The sequence below is a fragment of the Mytilus trossulus genome, chromosome 12 (assembly GCF_036588685.1).
Source record: "Mytilus trossulus isolate FHL-02 chromosome 12, PNRI_Mtr1.1.1.hap1, whole genome shotgun sequence".
In the NCBI taxonomy this organism is placed as follows: Eukaryota; Metazoa; Mollusca; class Bivalvia; order Mytilida; family Mytilidae; genus Mytilus; species Mytilus trossulus.
This window is the reverse complement of record NC_086384.1, coordinates 49,900,448-49,924,057: the sequence shown is the minus strand read 5'-3', so window position 1 is coordinate 49,924,057 and position 23,610 is coordinate 49,900,448. Positions and strand designations below refer to the sequence as shown.

The 23,610-nt window shown below is 33.5% G+C and overlaps 2 protein-coding genes across 3 annotated transcripts in view; both read left to right on the top strand.

The window, feature by feature from the left end:
- The first annotated feature begins 187 nt into the window (after positions 1 to 187).
- Positions 188 to 15,377, top strand: LOC134692767 (uncharacterized). 2 transcript variants are annotated; one of them, XM_063553284.1, is made up of 9 exons: positions 188 to 681; positions 1,044 to 1,183; positions 2,128 to 2,425; positions 2,994 to 3,161; positions 4,117 to 4,290; positions 5,793 to 5,945; positions 7,388 to 7,493; positions 8,696 to 8,817; positions 15,090 to 15,377. In XM_063553284.1, exons 1-9 carry the CDS (start codon positions 232 to 234, stop codon positions 15,360 to 15,362), a joined length of 1,884 nt encoding a protein of 627 aa, XP_063409354.1. In that variant the 5' UTR covers positions 188 to 231; the 3' UTR covers positions 15,363 to 15,377. The 2 variants fall into 2 exon arrangements, 1 of the variants encoding a protein (XP_063409354.1); XR_010102267.1 differs by lacking the exons at positions 188 to 681; positions 1,044 to 1,183; positions 2,128 to 2,425; ... (3 more) ...; positions 7,388 to 7,493; positions 15,090 to 15,377 and adding an exon at positions 11,950 to 12,241 and having other exon boundaries at positions 8,695 to 8,817.
- Positions 15,378 to 20,294: 4,917 nt separating this feature from the next.
- LOC134693680 (uncharacterized) overlaps positions 20,295 to 23,610 on the top strand; it is a 31,389-nt gene continuing 28,073 nt past the window's right edge. The window contains exon 1 of the mRNA XM_063554572.1: positions 20,295 to 20,690. Within this exon, the coding sequence (XP_063410642.1) occupies positions 20,664 to 20,690 (27 nt within the window). The 5' untranslated portion in view covers positions 20,295 to 20,663. The remainder of the gene's footprint in view (positions 20,691 to 23,610) is intronic.

The following is a 23,610-nucleotide window of genomic DNA, read 5'->3' as shown; positions in this document are numbered from 1 at the left end:
GAAATGAGCATGCATTCATGGCACCGATCAAGACATTCAACAACAGAATTATACCTTTCGTTCACTTATTAAGACAACTGTAAAGATACGCTTCAAACGTGTACAATTATAGAACTGTCGAGAAAGTAGGACAGTCATTTCGTAATTTAAAGATAAGAGCTATAGTATACATGAACTATCAGAGTTTTCACTAATTTCAAGTAGAAATATCACCATTAAGTGAAGTCCAAAATGGCGACAAAACTATTTCTTTTTGTAGGCTATTTTGCGCTGATTGGCTGTTTTAAAACGCCATCAACGTCAGATATTTCTGAAACAGTTAATAAATTGTTCGAAACAATACGAGGAATGCAAGCGACAAAGACCATGCTGCCAGATCCGCCATTAGAATGGGCAAAATTCAAAGGAAATTATGAAAGTGATGTCAAGCTATATTTCCATGGTAACTCGACAATGAGTGCCTTACGTTATATGTTTAAAGTGTATGACAATAACATGTTTGCTACGGCATGGATAACGTCATGTTTAGTTGAGGCCTATCGGTATGGAAACGCACCAAAACCAACAGAAGACCAAATAACCATGTCGGTTGATGCCATTATGGATCATAGAAATAAGAATTTAAAATATGAGAATTCGATCATGGCGTTTTGGCCTCAAATTTTGGATGAAGAATTTAAGGTATGTTCAAAGGTTTAAAATATACATTATTAAGTTGTAATAAATAGTTTTAAAATGGGTTTTTTTTTCTTTGCTCTTTGTTTCTCTGTAGTTCGTGTATTGGTATGTTTCTTTAATTGCAACAATATATCATTTCCCTTTTACAACTCATGACAGAAAATTAAAAATAAATGAAACAACAACATACATACATATAAACAGCAGACAAAAATAACAAAAAGACAACAATAAATTTGAATTTAATCGCAATATTGTAATTTTCTTACTTAACTTTAACACAGAGTACGCGATGTTATTTTTATCCTTTTACTGTCTTCTAATAACTGTGATGTTATTTTCATTTTATTTAAATTTACTTACAGGTTTATCAAAGTACCCCTGTTAATCTTTTAGCTATGTTTAATTTGACGCAGACTACAAATTGGACTGTAGTTTATGAACTGTTTGATAAAATTGGACTGCATGATGTTACAGAGATTATGAAACATCTTCTGGCAACAAGGTAAAGTAAAAAAAACTACTTTTGTTTGTAATGCAATTAGACATGTAACACCAGTTTTGATTGACAAACGTCTTTCATTAATTTAACTGCTGACGGTCGGAGTCATTGGCATTAACATTGCGCAATCGCAGTCAACGTTTACAAGATATTTAAAAGAGAGTGTTGGAGGATAAACAGAAAAGACAATAATTGACAATAATAATAAGGGATACAGAAAAAAAGGGTCAAAAATTAAAGGATGGCGAACAATGAGGTGATGAAATATAATTAATAGCGAAAAATGGTCTAAAATTTAAAGAATACAGAAAAGAATCCCATCAATCAAATATAGTGTCAATTGGTCAACAGCAACAATAAATACTTTGACGAAAAACATTCAGTAGTTATTATACAATCCTAATGTGTTTATATCCGCTTACATCTTTCAGTTACCAAGATCTTTAACTTCAAACTCTGATATTTAATAGATTATAAACGATACTATGCGTACTCCAGACTTGGCAAATAGTTTTTTTCGAAGAAAGTGCTGGGTTAAACCTGGTTGTATAGCTTGCTGAAGCTCCCACTAGTAGTTGTGTATAGTTCTGGTATAGAGACAATTTTCTATGAGCAACTAACACTGCGTAACTTCTCTTCAAAGAATTGATTTTTTATTAGTATAAAGGTCGAGGGAATTCGGTCTGACACCTTGAAAATGAGGGTATATTGGATAATGAAGAAAATCAAGATAAAACAAAAGGAGTGAACTTAAGTGACATGGCAGAATGTGCGACTACTACGCAACAATTTTGTATTTTTTAAAGTTGTTTTTTGTGTTTTTGTTGGTTTTACAGTCATTGCTTTTGAAGATGTGTTGTACTATGCTTCTGTTTTGATTTTCTAGTACTGATAATGATCTTGAAATTTCGTCACGAAGCAATATTTATATATTTTTTTTCCTACAGAGAAGGATATCAACACGTGTTTAAAATCCCACCAGACTTCGATGACACATCTGTTAATTTAGGTCTAGGATCACTCCTGAGAGACAATGTCATGCATTTCCCGTACGCAAGCGCAGCTTGGGAAGGACAAAACAGTAACTTGTCGTCTGTGTTTAATGCCATGAAACACTACGCTTACCGACCGTTGTCAGGAGACAGACGTGTTAATACCATAGATACCAGAACATACTTTTACATGAGAAATTTTTTAGAAAAAGCTGCTTCAGAAAAGAAAGATGTTTCCTTGGTAACTACTTGGGTAAGGCAAATTAAATTTATTGTTGCTGTTGAGAATGAACGTGTTCGTTTAATATTAGTATAAAACAAATTAGTTAGGTAAAACAAATTAAGAATTACCACAAAGACATACTAGTAAATGGAAATAAAATGTCCATTAAAGCAAACAGCGGTCAGGGACAGAAAAAGGCTCAAAAAGGAAATACCTTTACAAATCAGCAATAAAATGTGCAAAACCAACCTAACAACAACTGGGCATGATCTGGGGTTTATTTATTAGAAAGCTAAATAAAAGTTTGAGTTATTGCTTCGAAGTGTAGGTTTGACTTTGAGATCAAAGGGCACTTTTAAAGTATTGTCAGATGGAGCAGAATATGTAGAACATCTACAATCACTCCAGGATTTCATCGAATTTGTCTTGCTTGTTGTTCATCTGTTTATGTCGTATTTTTTACTTCTCTTACTTTATTAATCACCTTCATTGTACAAGGTTATGTAGAAAACGGTTCTCCTCCGCACAACGTTTTAAGTGACCTTTCATTGTCACAAAATAAGAAAAAGCTCATATATATCCAATTGTCATTTTATAGGTGCAAGATCTTGTTGATGTTAAAACCCAGTATTTCCAAGGTATCGATACTCCTGGTAATGTTAATAACGTTGATATAACAGTGTGTGCCAATGCTCTTTTCGGAATCACTAATGCAATATTATCTGGTTTGGTGACGTCAGAGGTACTTTATGATCCAGTATTACAGGTAAAAATAAGATTTCATTTATGATTTAGTACTTAGAACACAAGTTTATTTTGAAGAACTTAAAATTTCCTATTAAACAAAGCAAAGATGCTAGGCTTAATATTTGATATGCAGAACGGGTGTTTCATCTATATAAAGACTCGTCAATGGCGATTGAATCAAAAAAGATAGAAGGCCAAAATTAAACTGTTATTCCCAATGAGCGACAGTATCAATTCTAAGACTTCACCACTGTCTTCCAAGTCTTCCGTTGATAATCTTCGCTTTTAAGAAGTAATAATTTATAAAAATAAGGATTTTATGCAGAGTTGTTGTTTTATTGGCAATCATATATATCTTCTCATTTTTATATTGTAAATATATTTAGTGAGCTAGTTGACAGTTAGCCGTCACCCAATATATATAGGAAGATGTGGTGTGAGTGCCAATGAGATAACTCTCCATCCAAATAGCAATTTATGAAAGTAAACAATTACAGGTCAAAATACGGCCTTCAACACGGAGCCTTGGCTCACACCGAACAACAACATATAAAGGGCCCCAAAATTGCAAGAGGTGTAAAACCATTCAAACGGGAAAACAAACGGTCTAGTCGATATAAAAAAATACACATTTAGAATCATGGTGCCATTGATTTCAAATAATGCAAAAGAAATAATAAGATATGGAGTTGTCTTCCTTTTACCTTTTTTCCTTTTTTCCTTTTTGTCGATTTGAAGGAAAGAAGATGGGAAGTATACAGCAACCCAATTTAAAAAAAGAAACAATAAACGTAATTTACCAATCTCCCATGTACAATTATCGGTCCTTTCTCTCTGGGACAAATAACTCTGCATGGGAGATTGGTAATTAACATTTGAAATCTTAAATTGTTGTTGAGAGTTGGTCAAATCAAAACATTGTACTCTTTTCATTTACCATACATTGCATGACGTGCTCTTTCTTTTTATTGCAGCAACTTTATTTAAATACGTCAACCATGATTGAGTTTCAGATCCAAACGAACTTTTCAGGTAGACCAGATCTCGCGCTAACATATTATCCGTCTGTGTTCGAGTTCTACTGGTTCGTGGCGCGAACATACACGCAATTAGAACGAAAGGCAAGGATAGGAGAACTGCCACATGAGGTATCTTGGTTGTTTACCAAAAAGTTAATCATTCCTTTTGGTTTTTGTTAACTTGGGCACATTAAAATGGTCCTCTTGTTAAGTCAGTTCATTTTTAATAACTTTCCTGTTGACCAAACTTTAAAATTTTCGAAAAACTAAGGATTTTCTTATTCCAGGCAAAGATTACCTTAGCCGTATTTGGCACAACTTTTGGGAATTTTGGATCCTCATTGCTCTTCAACTTTGTACTTATTGGCTTTATAAATATTTTGATATGAGCGTCACTGATGAGTTTTAAGTAGACGAAACGCGCGTCTGGAGTACTAAATTATAATCCTGGTACCTTTGATACCTATTTACACCACTGGGTCGATGCCACTGCTGGTGGACGTTTCGTCCCCGAGGGTATCACCAGCCCAGTAGTCAACACTTCGGTGTTGACATGAATATCAATAGTGTGGTCATTTTAATCAATTTCCTGTTAACCAAACTTTAAAATTTTCGAAAAACTGAGGATTTTCTTATTCCAGGCATAGATTACCTTAGCCGTATTTGACACAACTTTTGGGAATTTTGGATCCTCATTGCTCTTCAAATTTGTACTTGTTTGGCTTTATAAATATTTGATATGAGCGTCACTGATGAGTCTTATGTAGACGAAACGCGCGTCTGGCGTACTAAATTATAATCCTGGTACCTTTGATACCTACTATCAGCCACAATTGTCATCAATTCCGGTCACTGTTGAAATGAATATAACCATGCTATAATCCTGATGATTGAGATGAAAAATATGTACACATGAACACGTACACGAATGAACTGATGCCAGTAATCAAACCACCTAAAATATAATTTTCGAATCAGTGTTAGCAAATATTTTTTTTATGGATAAAAAATTTAAAGAATAACTATGTTCTGTGTATATTGATAAAAAAATTCATTGAAATAATGTTAATCGAGTGAAATAATTTAATAGATTTATCACAGAAAAATATCCTTCGTCACAACTCGACTGATTCCGTAACTTATCTGGGAGTAGCGGAATCATCCGAGGATTGCCGATTATGAAAAATATGCCAAAAATACGTGTCATCAAACAAATGAGCTATTAGTGACATATAGATTTCGCCTCTCTCTTTAATTCTATTATTTTACGGTTTTAAATATTAATTATCCTTCAAAAACGTTTGGACTGTAAAAAATACACAAAGAAATATATCTAAAATTGTTAACGTCCCCATCATATTGGACGTGTTGTTAATTGATACAACGAACCTCCATGGACAACCGCGATCGCCCCATATGGAAAATGGTTAGTACAATGTGTTCCAAACTGCAGGCATTGAATTTCTCAAGGTCGAGAGGCAAAAAAAATGATGCTATTGTATGAATATCTAAATCGGGTTTACTGAATAGATTTTTTTTAAATCAAAATAGTCAGAAATCAAAACCCCTCCATCCTTACCCTCATGTATCTTACACCTAATAATGCTTGATAACGCTTACATTTTGTTTAGGCAATGAGAACCGTAATGGAAGGTCTTGGTAGTGCACTTAAAGGCAATATGACACAACATGTCATTTCTCAATCCAAAATGGAGGGCAACGATATGATTTATTATGATGATTTCCTTGGTGATGGTGATATCGATAATAACAAAAAACCTGTGGTGAGTCTTTCATGTAACAACTGGTTGGTCATTCGTATTCATCACGCCAATTGTACAAAGAATTTAAAGTTTTGCGAGAGAAACAAATCGATAAACAACTTTATAGTTGAAGATACAGCTTATTCTGCTTCAAAAGTGTTGGGTGTCTAGCACATGCATCATGTATTTAGTGAACAAAGAAATAACTGCTTAGTGTTGAATACGCTTTAAATGACCGTCAATTTTGTCAATAGAAATAACGAATATCTAGCAAAAAGTAAAATCACAAAAATACTGAACCTAGAGGAAAATTAATTCGGAAAATCCATAATCACATGGCAAAATCAAATAACAAAACGCCTCAAAAACGAATGGACAAGAACTGTCATATTCCGGACTTGGTACAGGCATTTTCAAATGTAGAAAAATGGTGGATTAAACCTGGTTCTATAGCGTTAACCCTCTCACTTTAATGACAGTCTCATCAAATTCAGATATATAGAGATACATAAGTTTTTATTATAATAATGAGTTATTACCATAAGGTATTGACCACAACAGACGGACATTACGGCAAGCAAAAATCAACCAATCAACACAAACAGTCAAGTGTCTTATGAATCTTATTGCAAAAAGTACCCGGATGGAATTAGCACCGCAACCCGCATAAACTATTTATAACCGGAGATGAAATAAGACATATTATAGACATAAAGCTGAGCCAGTATACGCAAAAAATAACAAACATAAGCCCCGACGAGCTTTTAAATCCGACAGAAAAAGTACAAACAAAACAAAACAAAACATAAGATAAAAAAAACACCTCGCATTTAAAAAAAAAAGAAAAGATCTCGAGTCTCTGTGAAAGGCAAAAAGACAAATGTATACTTTGTTTTGCAAAATCAAAGTCATGTACTATTGCAAAAAGTGTAGAAATACTTATTACCCTAGCTTGTCCAAATACTTCAGAAATGGCAAACTTATTTGTTTGTTTAGTTTTATACTCCAGTATGTAAAAATGTGCAGTAGAAGTTTTTCATAAGAACTTTTAGAAAAAAAATGAGAAAAAGAACGCTTTATAAGAAATGTTATGATTCGTTAGCTCAAGGTGTCATAAGTAGTGTACAGAATTTGACACCCGTTTTAAAAACTCGGCACGAACCGGTTTACGTATATGAGAGAACACATATTATAGTCGTCAGGGAAATGGCCATTGTTATATTATAGTTCGTTTCTGTGTGTGTTACATTTAATGTTGTGTTTCTGTTGTGTTGTAGTTCTCTTATATTTGATGCATTTCCCTCAGTTTTCGTTTCTTCTCTATACATTTATGAATTTCGAACAGTGATATACTACTGTTGCCTTTATTATATTTAAAGTCAACGCTGCACTCTTTTCAATGGCAATAGAAATACTTTAACCATAATATGTTATTTTGCTGATGTTTGTTTTATATCTGACAGGAATTTGGAGAAGATCGTCTGTGGACTACGTCAATGGCTATAAATGCCCTCATTACAACATGGACAGTTTATAATGACGCCACACAAAAACTTTACTGGTATGAAGGTGAGTCTAACATGACTATTTCAATGGCTATAAATGCCCTTATTACAAAATGGACAATTTATAATGCCGCCACACAAAACATTTACTGGTATGAAGGTGAGTCTAACATGACTATTACAATGGCTATAAATGCCCTCATTACAACATGGACTTTTTATAATGACGCCACACAAAAACTTAACTAGTCTGGTATGAAGGTGAGTCTAACATGACTATTACAATGGCTATAAATGCCCTCATTACAACATGGACTTTTTATAATGACGCCACACAAACTTAACTGGTACGATGGGGAGTCTAACATGACTATTGCAATGGCTATAAATACCCTCATTACGACATGGACAGTTTACAATGATGACACACAGAAACTTAACTGGTATGAAGGTGAGTCTAACCTGACTATTGCAATGGCTATGAATGCCCTCATTACAACATGGACAATTGTTAATGACGCCACACATAAACTTAACTGGTACGATGGTGAGTTTCCCTATTATCATTCAACATTGTATCCTGTCATATAGCGGGGTTAAATTTGTTTGCAGGCAACCAAATCTTCCCTAATCAGGGACAGTGGTGTAACAGCACGACATTTAAACAAACAATAAGAATCAGTCGAAAAAGTCTTACGTCTGGGACGGGATCGCTTCCCTTAGAACATGTGGTAGAGTATTGTCAGCCGTCAGCGATTGCATTTAGCACAGTCGGCTAACGCACTGCCTTGTTACACAGACTCAGTTCGATTACAGGTGGAGACAATAATTTTGTAAAGATATTCATGCTCTCCGGTTACACCTCATAAGATCGAGAACAGACGTGGCAGGGTACAATTTATAAATGCATTCCCACAACAAAAACACACACCAAGTGCTGACCTGAAAGTATTCGCAGTTACGGAGACAGCGGCTAATTCAACGACTGATTGGAAAAATCATGTATCTTAGTAAATGTACACTACTTATATATAAAGAGGTATTCTTGCCTTTCAATACTTTGTTCGATGTTTTCCTGTATTTTACATTTTATCATTGTATGCAGTAACACTTGTCATGTAATACTAGTATTTAAAATATTATAGCATGCACTGTTTCAATGTTTAATGAATGAAAAGGATTTTTTTTATACTTGGAAATACTTCAATACTTTCACATTTAAGTTTTGAAATGAAGAGCAAATAACTTTGATCTCATATTTTCTAGATACTCCAACAGAAGTCAAAACGACAGTGCAGAAAGCGACGACTTGGTTAAACACGTACATTTTGAGCGGGAAATATCAGCCTTGGAATGCGTTCTTCTCGGGATCATTCAAAGGCTTTGGTGTAAGTTTAAACTCTTAGTACAGAAATCATATAATGTTCTAGCCCTGGTACCTGGTTGAACAATGTATAATTGCTCTTTTTTCAGTTCATGCCACTGTTTTTACCTGAATTGCATATTCAATATTGAGTTTCGATATTTGAACTTTGAATAATCATATATAACACAAGATATGGGGTATATAAACTTTTAAGACGTCGTTGCGTTTAATATGTTCAAGTTTAGTACTAAACAATATAGCATTGTTTATAAATGCGTTAATTCAAATGGTCACTTGTTACTTTATTCGTGACCTGTCTTTTGATTTTACTCTGCATCTCTCATATTTAAGGGTATCACTAAGAACCTGTATGTGGGTCTTTTTAAAATTCAAACCGATACATGTGACATTTTGCAAATGCCAATATCATATGTTTAAAATAAATAATATAAGCACTGGATTATATTCAATAACCATATGTTATAACAGAACATTTCGGGTACTCTTTATGGAGTATTTGTGGCAGGTCTTTTTTCTTTATTATCACAACATTATACCCAGGACAATATGCAGCTCGGCACAGTGTACCCCGGTTCTTTGTATAATATTGTGTTGACACTTACGGTACATAATTTCTGACAAGATGCGCATTTCGACAATACATTCCCTACAGTGATACTCGAGACCAAATATTCAAAAATCAAAAACTTGTTAAAACTACGAAAATCTCGACATAAATCTCGATGATTAAAAAGTATTGTCAAAGCCTGGAAAGTAATCGGAGCTTTGCGTGAGGGAGATGTATTCCTAAATTTAGATATCTGCACTGCACTCTAGACAGATTTTTTACTTCTCTTTTTCTTTTTAGCTCACCTTGCCCAAAGGGTCAAGTGAATTTTTCTAATCACTTCGCGTCCGTCGTCGTCGTCGTCCGTCGTCGTTAACTTTAACAAAAAGTCTTATCTGAAACTTCTAGGCCAAATTCAACCAAACTTGGCCACATTCATCACTGGGGTATCTAGTAAAAATTGTGTCCGGTGATCCGGCCAACTTAACCAAGATGGCCGCCACGGCGTAAAATAGAACATAGGGGTAAAATGTAGATTTTGGCTTATGACTTGGAAACCAAAGCATTTTAAAAGAACAAATCTGACCGGGGTCAAATTGTTGATCAGGTCAAGATCTATCTGCCCTACAATTTTCAGATGAATCGGACAATTTGTTGTTGGGTAACTGCCCCTTAATTGGTAATTTTGAGAAAAATTTTGTCGTTTTGGGTTATTATCTTGAATATTATTATAGATAGAGATAATCTGTAAACAGCAATAATGATCAGCAAAGTAAGATCTACAAATTAGTCAACATGACCAAAATGGTTACTTGACCCCTTAGGGAGTTATTGCCCTTTATAATCTTTTTTTTTACCATTTTTTCGTACAATTTTGTAATCTTTTACAAAAATCATCTCCTCTAAAACTACTGGGTTAAATTTAATCAAACTTAGCCACAATTATTATTTTGGTATTGAGTTTACAAAATGTTAGCGATGACCCAGTCAACCAACAAAGATGGCTACTATGGCTAAAAATAGAACATAGGGGTAAAATGTAGATGTTTGCTTATAACTCTGAAACCAAAGCATTTAGAGTAATCTGACAAGAATTAAATTGTTGATTAGGTCAAGATAATTCCTCCCTGAAGTTTTCTGATGAATCAGACAACCCGTTGTTTTGTTGCTTCCCTTGAATTGGTAATTTTAAGGAATTTTTGTCTTTTTTGGTTATTATATTGAATACTATTATAGATAGTGATAAACTGTAAACAGCAATGATGTTCAGCAAAGAAGTAAGATCTACATATACATCGACATGACCAAAATGGTCAGTTGACCCCTGAAGGAGTTATTGCCCCTTATAGTCAATTTTTAACAATATAACGTTAATTTGGTAATCTTTTTAAAATTTTTACAAAATATTTTCCTCTGTAACTAAAGGACCAAGTTTATGATAGACAAAGATAATTGTAAGTAGCAAGAATGGTCGGTAAAGTTAGATCTACAAATACATCATCATCACCAAAACACAATTTTGTCATAAATGTTAATGTTAATATGCACATAGACCATGGTGAGATACACAGGCTCTAGTTTTTAATTGCTTTCTCATGGTTCTTGATCCATATAGTTCTGTTTTCCTTACTTTTCCTGTGAGTCCGGGGAGAAACGCCGATGTTCAACAAGAAAACTTTCATTTTATTATGATTTCACGGAGACATAAAGAAATTTAAAAGAAAACCCGTCGGTGTTGTCAAAAGATATCCCTTGGTCAATATAAAATTATTTCACAGACATCACAAACTGAATATCCAGCCAACCGTGATGAGTATTTCAATGGTACGAAGATACCAGGGGACGAACACCATCATGGGCCCACAATAAGAGGGATGGAAGGAGTGGCGACAGAAGATTGGTACAAACAACAGTTAATGATACCCCATTCTGATCGACTTACTCCATTAGACTTCCATGGTTTCAACGACCAAGACACATACTTTCCGTTCTGGAACTCTGAACCATATACATATGGTACTTCTCTGTTGGCGCTGTCAACGTTTTCTAACATAGAATAGATCAAATAAAAGCATGTTTGTTTTTTCTTTATTAATTGATTGTTCTTCCAAGAGGGAATCGAATGGATGGTAGCTTTTTAGTCCGTTATTGGATGGTGTATACATAAAAAACGATGAATTGTCCGAAACAAACATAAAATAAAACAGGCCATAAAATTTGTAGTAGAGAAAAGTAGGGGACTCAAATATTCAAAATCCGAAAGACAATACATTATATGTTTGAAGAATCTACATTGATGAAGATATAATGCATTATGGGTAATGTTTACACCAAACGTTATGATTGGTTAAAAACGTCCTAAATAATGGGAATCCAACTAATGGTGCTTATACGTTGGTTATTTTTATTCTAGGGTACGCGAGAAATGAAATTATCGTCTTACATGGGAAAATGTAGGTGTTGTGAAAGGCCATTGCGCATGCACCTGGTAGATGTATGCGTGTATTTAACTTTTGTATATATTGGTGATTTTATTTTAGCCAATACAAGTTACATTAATGGTTAACCATTTGATCGTTTTTTCAGACCTTTTGGTCTCAGTTCCCAGCGAACCGAGATGAATATTTTAACGGAACAAAAGTACCTAAAGACGGTAAATACCACGGTGGAGAGACAATTCGTGGCATGGAGGGTGTAATGTCAGAGGACTGGTACCAACAACAAATTAAACTAGACCACGCTCCAGTCGATTTCCATGGTTACAACAGTCAATCCGATTTTTTTCCATTTTGGAATTCTGAACCATACACATACGTCACCTCACTCTTAGCTTTGTCAACTTTCACAAATATAGAATAAATTGAATAGGCAGAGATGTTTAAATTTAATAGTTGTCTTGAAGATGTATTTATATTATCTTAGTACTATATCATTATTTTGTTTATGTCTATATCGATATATAGCGCCAAACAAGTAAGTTTATAATATCTGTGCAAAACGCAATATATCTACGGTAAATAAATATAACACAGTTTCGGCTTGTTTTTTTTTTTACAGCGTACCCATCCCTTAGAAGACTTAAAGCATTCTTTAGTTTGTCTTTATATTAACTTAAAACTAAATACAAATTAGTCAATATGAATAAGACTACATTTATAATGAAACCAATTTATAGGGTTTAGACAAAGATTAATTGTGTGGTTCATTGCACATGAACATTGTGCGAGCGAGGTATGGTGTCCAATGAACGCAAATCATTTTCGTTTTGATAATACTTTAAAAATTAACAGGGGAAACATCGACGAAATTCTTAACAGATCATACAAACGAAAACACCTGACTCCTACGGAAAGAAAATTTAAATATTATCAAAAGCAAACAAAACAAAAAAGCTAGGTAGATATAACTTAGTGTACAGGTACAAAATTGTGTTGGGTTCAGGATGCTTGCTACTTTTGATTTTTTGTCAGATATTCGGAACCCTCTGGTTTTAGTCATGGTATGCCTTTAAACAGTGTGCTTGTTAAACCTTACTTCATGTTGCATAGGATAAAAATCGACCTTCAAAAAGTCCACGTATAGTCATATACATATGAGAATATGTGCCAAGGAGACATCTCTCTATCAATGTCACAAATAGTAAAAGGTAAAGATTATAGTTCAAAGTACGGCCTTCAACATGGAGCTCTACATAAAAACGAGAAACACTTAAGAACCACGTAAAAAAGAAACTAAATAAAAAAATAAAACAATATTGTGCATACATTATGTAGTCTTATTACTAGTATGTAGTTAATAGGATGAAGACATTATCTTTCAATTAGTTTGATTGAGGTCTTGAGCTGCCAGTAGTCCTTTGTTTATGTATGTATCATTGACATTTTGTTTAGTTTCTTTTGTCTCGGACTCCGACATCTTTTAAACTGGGTTTTACTGTACTTATTGATGTGTGTATGTTATTTTATTACATTAGATAGATGTGTAGGGGGAGGGTTGAGATCTCAAAAAAACATGCCTCCGGGTGCGGGAATTTCTCGCTTCATTGAAGACCTGTTGGTGACCTTCTGCTCTTGTTTTTTTTATTTAGTCGGGCTGTTGTCTCTTTGACACATTCCCCATTTCCATTCTCAATTTTATGTTTAAATACGCCACATTTTCGCGCCTGTCCCAAGTTAAGAGCATCTGGCCTTAAGCTTTGTTAGTCTTTTTACTAATGTTTTTTTTGGTTTCTTTTATATATATCGGAGTTTAGTATGACTTCCATTATCACTGAATTAGTTCATATTTATGTTAAGGGGCCAGCTGAAACACGTCTCCGGGTGCGGGATTTTATGCTGTATTGAAGACCCATTGGTGGCCTTCGGCTGTTATTTGCTCTTTGGTCGGTGTGTTGTCTCTTTGACACATTCCCCTTTTCCATTCTAAATTTTATCAGTATAAAATTTAATTAATTAAAATCTGCAATTTTGTTAGATGCATTAATTTAGTATTCATAGTCTCTACATATGAGGGGCCTGATTAGGGGGGTTCTCATCACGATTCACAGAAAATAAATTATCACGAAAAAATTTGTAGAAAAACGGATCACGATAGCGAAAATGCACCGATCACGAAGAACGAAAATAACCCATCAGGCCCCTCATATATATGCTCTAAATTCGCAAGAGCAGTGATGTATTAGGCAAGCGACTGGCCTGGACGAAATCTATCGATATCAAGCGGCAATTTAAATTTCAACGAACAAAAATCATCTTTTTTTTACAATTCACAAAATAAAATGTATTTGGATAAAACCTACTGTTACAATACTCTACCAGGAAACAATTCATAAATTATATAGCCAAGTTTAAACGATATAATATGCGTATAATCAAGAACATGAACATGAAAAAGTTTCCCAGCCATAATACCAAAACCATCCCTCTTTCATTATGTTATGTCAATTTGACTTGAATTTTTCATGATATCCTTTTTTCAAAGATTCGTTTTTTTAAAGTCTTGAACTGTTATACATAAGAACGAATTCTACAAATTAGTATACCATTGGCCTTTAAATGTAGTTGTCAATCTCTTTTATTACATATCTTTGAAAAGACACAACTGTTTCAATTGTTCAGTACTTTTAGATATTTAAAATGTGTAGAACAAATATTGAAGAACTTATTTCAGAATCAACATAATTTGTTACTTTGTAAATTTGATCTACCGAATTAGACTATTTACCGGATTTGTAATCACATAAGCAACAAGACGGGTGCCGCATGTGGAGCAGGATCTGCTTACCCTTCCGGAGCACCTGAGATCACCCCTAGTTTTTGGTGGGGTTCGTGTTGTTTATTCTTTAGTTTTCTATGTTGTGTCATGTTTACTATTGTTTTTCTGTTTGTCTTTTTCATTTTTAGCCATGGCGTTGTCAGTTTGTTTTAGATTTACGAGTTTGACTGTCCCTTTGGTGTCTTTCGATCCTCTTTTAAATTTAGTGATAACATATATACATGCTACCCTGCTTACCATATATAGGCGTCTGAGCCTACACTTGATTTTTGTTGTTGGTTTGTGTTGGGCTTTTTTAGGGGGCTTTCGTATTGCACCGTCTCTAGTTATCTACATTGTATCTTCCGTCTCTATTTTAGTAGATTGAGAGATTCTGATTCGCATTTACTACTTATTGTACTTTTAACAATACAGTTATGTTTGTAAAATATATTAATTTGATCGTTTTTCAGACATCCTGGTCTTCTTATCCAGCTAACAGGGACGAATATTTTAATGGGACGAAAGTGCCTCAGGATGGTAAACACCATTACGGAGAGATCATTCGTGGTATGGAGGGTGTAATGGAGGAGGACTGGTACCAACAACAAATCAAATTAGATCACGCCCCAGTTGATTTCCATGGTTACAACAAACAATCCGATTTCTTTCCGTTTTGGAATTCTGAACCATACACTTACGTCACCTCACTGTTAGCGTTGTCAACATTCACAAATATAGAATAAACTTGTCCTACAGAATTAGACTTGTCACCGATTATACACTTACACTAGCAACACGACGGTGCCACATATGGAGCAGAATTGGTTTTCCTTCCGGTGTACTTTCAACTCCTCAATGTCGATTTTTGTATTATTGCTTGTCTATGGCTTGTTTTTCCAATGCATTATCAGTTTGTTTTCGACTTTGCGTTTGGATGTTCCTTTGCAACTTTTGTCTCTCTTGATAGTTTAGTTTGAACATATTGTATTAGCAGATGAAGACAAAGAGATTGCACACAAGTTAAAATACTATCAGTGGTGTCCTGGCTCAATTTAGTTACAATTTGATAATGCCAACTACATAATAGGAATGCATGTAATAAACAAAATATAAAGAAAACTCAAGAGAAAGATATGTACGACCCTTTAGAAACCGAGGGAGGACTCAGTCACTCCACAATAAGTTAGCTGTCCTACTCCTGATTAGACACTCGTCGCAAAAGAAGGGGTTCATTCAGAGGAAAAAATGGCTTCAAAAGTCATACCTTGTTATCGATTTAAAAAAAATGGGAAGAACAGAAAAATGACTTAAAATTATGAGGGTCTGAATAGGATTTCCAGAATAAGTTTGATTGATTTATTGTTGGTTGCTTAGCGTCCAGTGTCAAATATTTAATGCATGTTCAGGACGATTCAGAATAAGAAAATAACGATCAAGACATACCAAATAATGCACTAAAAACAAAGAATAGAAAAACTGGACAAAATTATAAATGATAAAGAACAAGGGATATGGTATGTTTGCCAATGAATCCACTATTCACCAAAAAATTCCAAAGACAATACAAAACGGGGATCGGAGATACTTGATATAGGAAATCGTATGGCCTTTAACAATGATCAAAACACATAACACATTGTAACTTGAAAGATAACCTAAAATCAGTGTATGGCGTGGTTCAATATGCTCAAATCCTCCCCTAACCTAGGACAGATGTACAACGCACAAAACAAGAAATTAATAACAAACATCGAAACAAAAAACGAAAATCAAATCTCAGAATAAGCAACAAATTATAAAGATAATGACTCAATACCGGCTCATAACTTGACGGGGTTAAACAGGTTTCCGAAAATAAAATATCGCCTTAAAATAATCAAAATTTCTTAAAAGTGACAGAAAAAAACCAATTAAAGAGAATCGCTAACGATATATCTTTACAAGTTTGAGAATTTGCTACAAAAAATGTTGTTTTAATGTTGAAGATGAATATCATGTTATTTTTCATTGCCATATTTATGATCTTAGACAAATTCTTTTTACTGAATCTTTTGAAATAGATTTACCGAATCAAGATATTATTAGATTATGTGCCAACAGCTGTTATTTTTTCTGAAAAGACGTCGAAAAGTTTTACATTGTATCACAATTAAGTTGTATATTCTGGAGTTATGTTTAAAACAATATGGCTTTGCGCGAACAAAATTCGATTAAAAAAATTCGCCCTCTCCTAACCCAACCCGACAATTTGAAGTTAAATGGTTGCTTCCTTAAGTGAATAAGATTTTGTTATACAAGACGGATACCTTTAAATATAATACTATGATGCCCTTTTTGCCATATAGTAGACTCTGAAATTATTTTCTTTGCAGTGTAGAATAGATCGTATCTACAGTTCAGCTATTAATAGTCGAGAACTTCTGGGAACATAGATTCCCATAACAGGTGAAGTACTTACTTAACGGATTTTATTTGAAAGCTAGCTCCATCTTGGGATATAAACACAGACAAAAACAATCGCTTAATTACCGGGAAAAAATTTAATATTTTATGAATTAACTGTCTGTCGCGGGAAGACTTGTTATTATCATGTATTACCATATACATATAAGATGGATTAGGATTAAGGATTGTGTTATGACCATATATATAAAAAACATAAAAATACATCTTAAGAAATATTTTAATAACTCTTATTTCTCAATTAAGTTGTCTGGATTCTTGACCATATATATGTATAAAACATAAAAACATATCTTAATAAGAATTTTATAACTCTTATTTCTCAATTTGTTTGTCTGGATTCTCGAATCTTTGAAAAGATATAAAAGTACAATGTCCTTTCCTGTAAGCATAGAGTTTTGGTAAATCGGTCAGTGTTAGTTTGTCAGTAATTAGAGAGTGTAAGACAAGAAAAGACAAACATGGTATTATATACAGATGTTTATCATTAAGGTTGCGGAAGAATGCAAAACTAAACGTTTTATTTCTCCAGATAGAAAAAGTCAATCTCTTTGCCACTGATTGTAACAGCATAAAATAAAATTGAGAATGGAAAAGTGGAATATGTCAAAGAGACAACAACCCGACCTAAGAGAAGACAACAGTCGAATACCCCCAATGGGTCTTCAACGCAGCGAGAAAATCCCGCACCCATAGGTGGTCTTTAGCTGGTCCCCAAATAAAATTATGTACTAGTTCACAGACAATGGACTTCACACTAAACTCCAAAACATATAAATGAATTCAAATTATAAAAAACAATATGCAAGACTAACAAAAGCCAGAGGTTCCTGACTTGGGACAGACGCAAAATTGTGGCGGGGTTAAACATGTTTTATGAGATGTTCTTATGTCGTGCTGTTATGCCACTGTCCGAGGTGAGGAGAAGGATTGAGCTCTCTCGCTTATTTATGGGGGTTAACGACTTTGACTGGCTACAAAGCCCTTGCAAGGACGACCCTGGCTTGTTCATTTTTGAGCATTTGAATAATTTAATGTTGGGCCCTCTCAAACATGTTTAACCACATTATGTATGTTTTACTGCTCACACGAGTGTTAGACAATCAGCTTTACTTCTGTTTTATAAGATAGTTTTTTCCAATATAAAGAAGCCGATAAGTCTATGATATTGTTACCCTTATAATTTTAAAATCAGTTACGCGTTTTGTAATAGAACGCCAATAAATGATTGTTAAGCACTCATGTGACATAGAATTATATTAGTAATACTCTGTGTTTCTTAGAAGCCTAAATTACATTTTTGAAAATGGTTGGCACAAAAGTACTACTGATTTATAATTCTATATGTCCTTTAACCTATGTCTTGGTTCCTAAGAGCTTTCAAGTTCAAAAAAAAATATTGATCTCTGATTACGTTATCCTACATATGAGCATATGTAGTATAATGTAATTTACTACATATGAGCATATATGTAGTATAACGTAATCAGAGATCAATATTTTAATTAGATTGTCAAATTCCTATCATTAAAAAAAACTAGCCCTACTTTGCCGCAATTCGTGTGTCTGTCCGGAGCCTTGCAGTGCTTGTCTCTGATCATTATCATAAACAATTCATGTGGTATAAAATTTAGAGAATTTGATATTGTTTGTGTTGTCGGGTAGCTGTTTTATTTTCGTTACCTCACGATTCTCAAATTGTGGCTTCTGGTGCAGTTTCCCCAAAGTAACTTGTATACTACCAAATCCATCCCCTACTGCCTCACAAAAAAACAGGCTGATTCCCATTGAAAACTTATGACTAACGAGCAGGGATATTGTGCCCCTTTTTTACGGTGATATCTTTCTTAGTGCACGTAAGTTTACATATGATCCATGTAAGCTATAAATCATTTAAATAAACTTATTTTCACAGGTTATCAATTTGAATTTAATATAATTTTATGATCTTTGATTTTTGTTTTCATTGATAAACGATTTTCTTATCAATGAATTGAAACATAACTAATTAATAAGATATAAGAAGATGTTGTATAAAACCCATTGAGACAACTCTCCATCCTAGTCACAGTTTGTGAAAGTATTCCATAATTGTAGGTAAAAGTACGGTCTTCAACCCGAAGCCTTGTCTCACACCGATCAGCAAGCTGTAAAAGGCCCCAAAAAAGACTAGTGTAACACCAGCAAACAGGGAAACCAATGTTGCTATAGCATATCATATTTGTTCTACATTTACTTAAAATACTGCATGTGTTATAATAAAATGAAAATTACAAGTCATGTGGATAGAAATGTCTGTGGCAACATAACACCGGAATGCCCTCACGGTCATTCGCTGTAAAAAAAAAAAAAAAAAAAAAAGCAACCAAACATTTGAATGATTTTAACAAAACCCGCTATCAACTGTTGTCAATTATATGGTCATCGAATTCGAGATTCCCTAATTCTTACCGATAGACATACAAATACTTGACCTCAGTAATTTTCTTTTTCTTTATATAATTTTGGTGACGTTAATTCCATTTTACTTTGACAGAACATTTTCTGTTTTAACAGATGATATAGTGGTTTGATATTTTTGATGTAACTATTCAAACTAAATGGACATCCAATACGATATTCCCTATTTCTAACCGATATATTTACATATAATTTTGAGCACGTTTATAACTAAGTAGCATTTTCTTCATTTGTTATACTGTACTTTAACAGAATATTTTCCATCTGAATAGAAAGATGTTTAATATTATATTATTATTATATTAACTATTTGAAAAAAGTAAAATCACAAAAATGCTGAACTCCGAGGAAAATTCAATCAGAAAGTTCATAATGGTCGTCACCAATTCGAGATTCCCTATTTCTAACCGATATATTTACAAAGACTTGACCATAGTAATTAGTATTTTCTTCATTATTTATTGAACTGAAATGTATCAAAAAGCTAATTTTTATACTATATATATTTTAACAGGATATTTTCCATCTTAATAAACAAGAATAGTGTCTTTATATAGTTATTGTATAAACTTTATTTAATAATGTCAAGATTTGCTTGTTCTGTTTGCTTATTATTTATTTATCATGTTTATTGCTACAAACGAAGTCATTTGAAGGGTGTTACGGAGAGTATTGTATTTCCAATAAAAAATTCCGCGACATAATCTCTTTAGTAATTATTTTACCAGAGAAGTGCGATGTCTTATTTAATAGTCCCGCCGCGGCTTAAGAGTGACCACAACTGTATAATTTGACCATTGGAAATAAAAAAATCGCTAATATCAGAAATTTACATACTGCAAAAAACATCGGCATCAGCACTTAAGAGCCTCGTTCTCATTAAATGTCCTTTAGCAGCCCACGATATTACGCTTGTGTCTAGACTGATTCTATTAAAAGCTACGAGCTGACCAAATCAACTTCCGCACAGACGAACGTTTTTCAATGACATAAGCGATGAAATAAAACTTCTTTTACCATACAAATTACGTGGCCAGACACTGGATTAATACATCAATCCGGCAGACTTTGGAAAAACATGATTAGTGTCCGGTTTTTTTACTTTCGATTGTCGGTATACGATGAAAATCACAGCTTGCATTCTACAGGTAAGTTTTAATTTAATATTAATTTTAAATATTATTTTTGTCTTTTAATTTCAAAACCCGAGGAACAAATTGTTTATTTTATTTTTGGGGGGCAAATTTCAATAATCATATTTATTTTTTTGGCATAATCTTCTGCCTTGTTTGCCATCGGCAACAATGAAGTGCAAAGCCGAATATTTGAAAACAAAGGATTAATAAGAACAGAACCCAGATGAAGACATGTATGTCCAAAACTTACTTTGATTAACTTTGATAACTATTTCAGTAAAGTAAATACTACTACCACTGTGATTTTTTTTGTGCCTTTCTTATTACGGAAAATAATATTTAACTATAATTATTTAAGGGGAAGTATATATTAAAAAAAAGTAGCGAGAACAGTTAACTTTTGTGAAACTATCTTTCCATTTTTTTCTAGGTGTTTATAAAACGTAAATATATGATAAAAATATGTTTAATATCCAAAGGTATATAGAGACATGCCAAAAGCTTATTTGCTTCCCCCTTTTTAAACAGTTTCTTTTTCTTTGTCTTTTAAATTTCAGTATTTACGTGTGGGTTGTGTTAAAGTTGCATAAATATACTAAAAACAACATTTGTTACCAATTGGACATCAATTCCTAGTTTATATTCCAATGCGGTCACTGATAATCCAGCTATAATATATCATTCAAATAATTGAAATTTAATAAAACTAAATGTTCAGTATACTGCAAGTGTGGGAGTGATTGCAAAGAAAACATGCGACAGAACTTTAGGGAGAAAAGCAGAATTAATAACAAATACACAAATTAGAAATCTCAAAACCATTAGTCCATTAATTTTACAAATTACTTAGTACCCTTTCTTTCCTTTATTTCCAAAGAACTAGATAATAGCAAAAACAAAAAATGAGGCACACACACACACATATATAAAGAAAATATAAAAAACAAACAAACAAACAATATTAAAAAAACACAAAAACACACTCATAGGATCCTTACAGTTAACAAATCAACAGTCTAAGACAATAACAATCAAAACCAAGGAGTAAACAAAGACTCACAAAACCAAAGGACATTTACATCAACAGTTATAAATAATAATTAAGAAACAACACGAACTCCACTTAAAACCGGGAGTGAAATCAGGTGATCTGGAAAGGTTAAGCATTTCCTGCACCGTGTACGGCACCCGTCGTGTTATTTCTTTGTTCAGTTCGGTAATGATGGAGGGTTTAAGACTGAGGAAGAATATCAGATATAATTTCTGACACTCTTTTGTCATAATGGCCAATAAGCTCATGATGGCGACCGTAAAATTTCTTGAGTTTTAAAATACAACAAATCGAAGTTTTTAACGACCTTGACTGACTATACACCCCTTGCACGGTCTAAATTGAAACTCCTACTCTTTATAAACAACAAAAACAGCCTAGAAAAAACTTTGTATAAAAAGATAAAGGAAGATGTGGTGTGAGTGCCAATGAGACAACTCTCCATCCAAGTAACAATTTAAAAGTAAACCATTATAGGTTAAAGTACGGCATTCAACACGGAGCCTTGGCTCACACCGAACAACAAGCTATAAAGGGCCCCAAAATTACTAGTGTAAAACCATTCAAACGGGAAAACCAACGGTCTAATCTATATAAACAAAACGAGAAACACGTATATATTACATAAACAAACGACAACTGCTGTACATCAGATTCCTGACTTGGGACAGGTGCAAACATTTGCAGCGGGATTAAACGTTTTAATGGACCCAAACCTTCTCCCTTTTTCTGAAACAATAGCATAACATCACAACATAGAAAAACACACGATAAAATATCAATTGGCAGACTTAACTCAATGCATACTTATATGAGAGTCATCTTATACGGTACATAACACATGAGTAAATATTCTATTAACAACTATCTGCATTTGTTCAAAACGTTTACATGAAATTAGGTTGTGTCTCTCCCCTAAACAAAAGAAGTACGAGTTTTAGAAAAAAAAAGGGGGAGGGCCAAACAGAGACTGTTCTGTCCCCTATTACCTGTGCCCATTCTACGAAGTTTGAAATTACTTTTAAGTTCAGACACCACCTCTTTTTTATTACAGGGGAGCATACTGTTATGTCAGAAGGTTCAGTATTTTGACATTGTTTGTTTCAATACGATAGTAATGTATGAATATCTTGCCGACCTTTTAATTCTTACATGTCTTTTATGTGTTGAATATTGTCTACTTGAAGTTTACAACGAATTACATAATAAGAACGAAGATGCGTGGGTGTCCAACACATATGACCCTCTGGGGTACATCTACATTCCTTAAAATATATTTACGAATTAAATAAAATCGGATTTAATGCACGATTTCTCATATCACGCAGTCTCAATTTAGAATGAGCGTTTTACAAATCCATCCTTATTATAGAAAATTTTAAACTAAAATAATCATGCAATTGTCTATATTGTCTATAATACTTGTCTACATGCATTTTTTTAAACTGATCTGAAAAGATAAGAATACTCATCCTTAATCAATCTATACATTGAAATCTAATGTGATATAACCTTTCGTGATATTCTAATATCCCTAGTGCCACTTGTCACAGGAAAAAAACCTTTCGTAATATAGTAAGATCTTTAGTGCCACTTCTCACAGGGAAAAAACGTTCGTGATATTCTTATATCTCTAGTGCCACTTCTCACAGGAAAAAAATGAAATACACTTTAAAGTAGGCGTGTTTTTTGTTAATTTAATTGTTTGTAAGTAGAGACAAAGGATATAATACAACTTTGAGTAACACAATAAAGTTCTTGTTCTTGTATGTTTATATTGAATAAGAAAAAAAAAATTCAATAAAGTTTAGAATGGAAATAAGGAATGTGTCAAAGAGATAACAATCCGACCATAGAGAAGACAACAGCAGAAGGTCACCA

What these genes read in the sequence shown, in the direction of transcription:
- LOC134692767 (XM_063553284.1), top strand. Translation starts at nt 232, where the DNA reads ATGGCGACAAAACTATTTCTTTTTGTAGGCTATTTTGCGCTGATTGGC. An exon ending in TTTATGATCCAGTATTACAG is followed by an intron (nt 3,162 to 4,116) that starts GTAAAAATAAGA and finishes TTTTTATTGCAG; the next exon opens with CAACTTTATTTAAATACGTC. An exon ending in ATAATAACAAAAAACCTGTG is followed by an intron (nt 5,946 to 7,387) that starts GTGAGTCTTTCA and finishes TATATCTGACAG; the next exon opens with GAATTTGGAGAAGATCGTCT.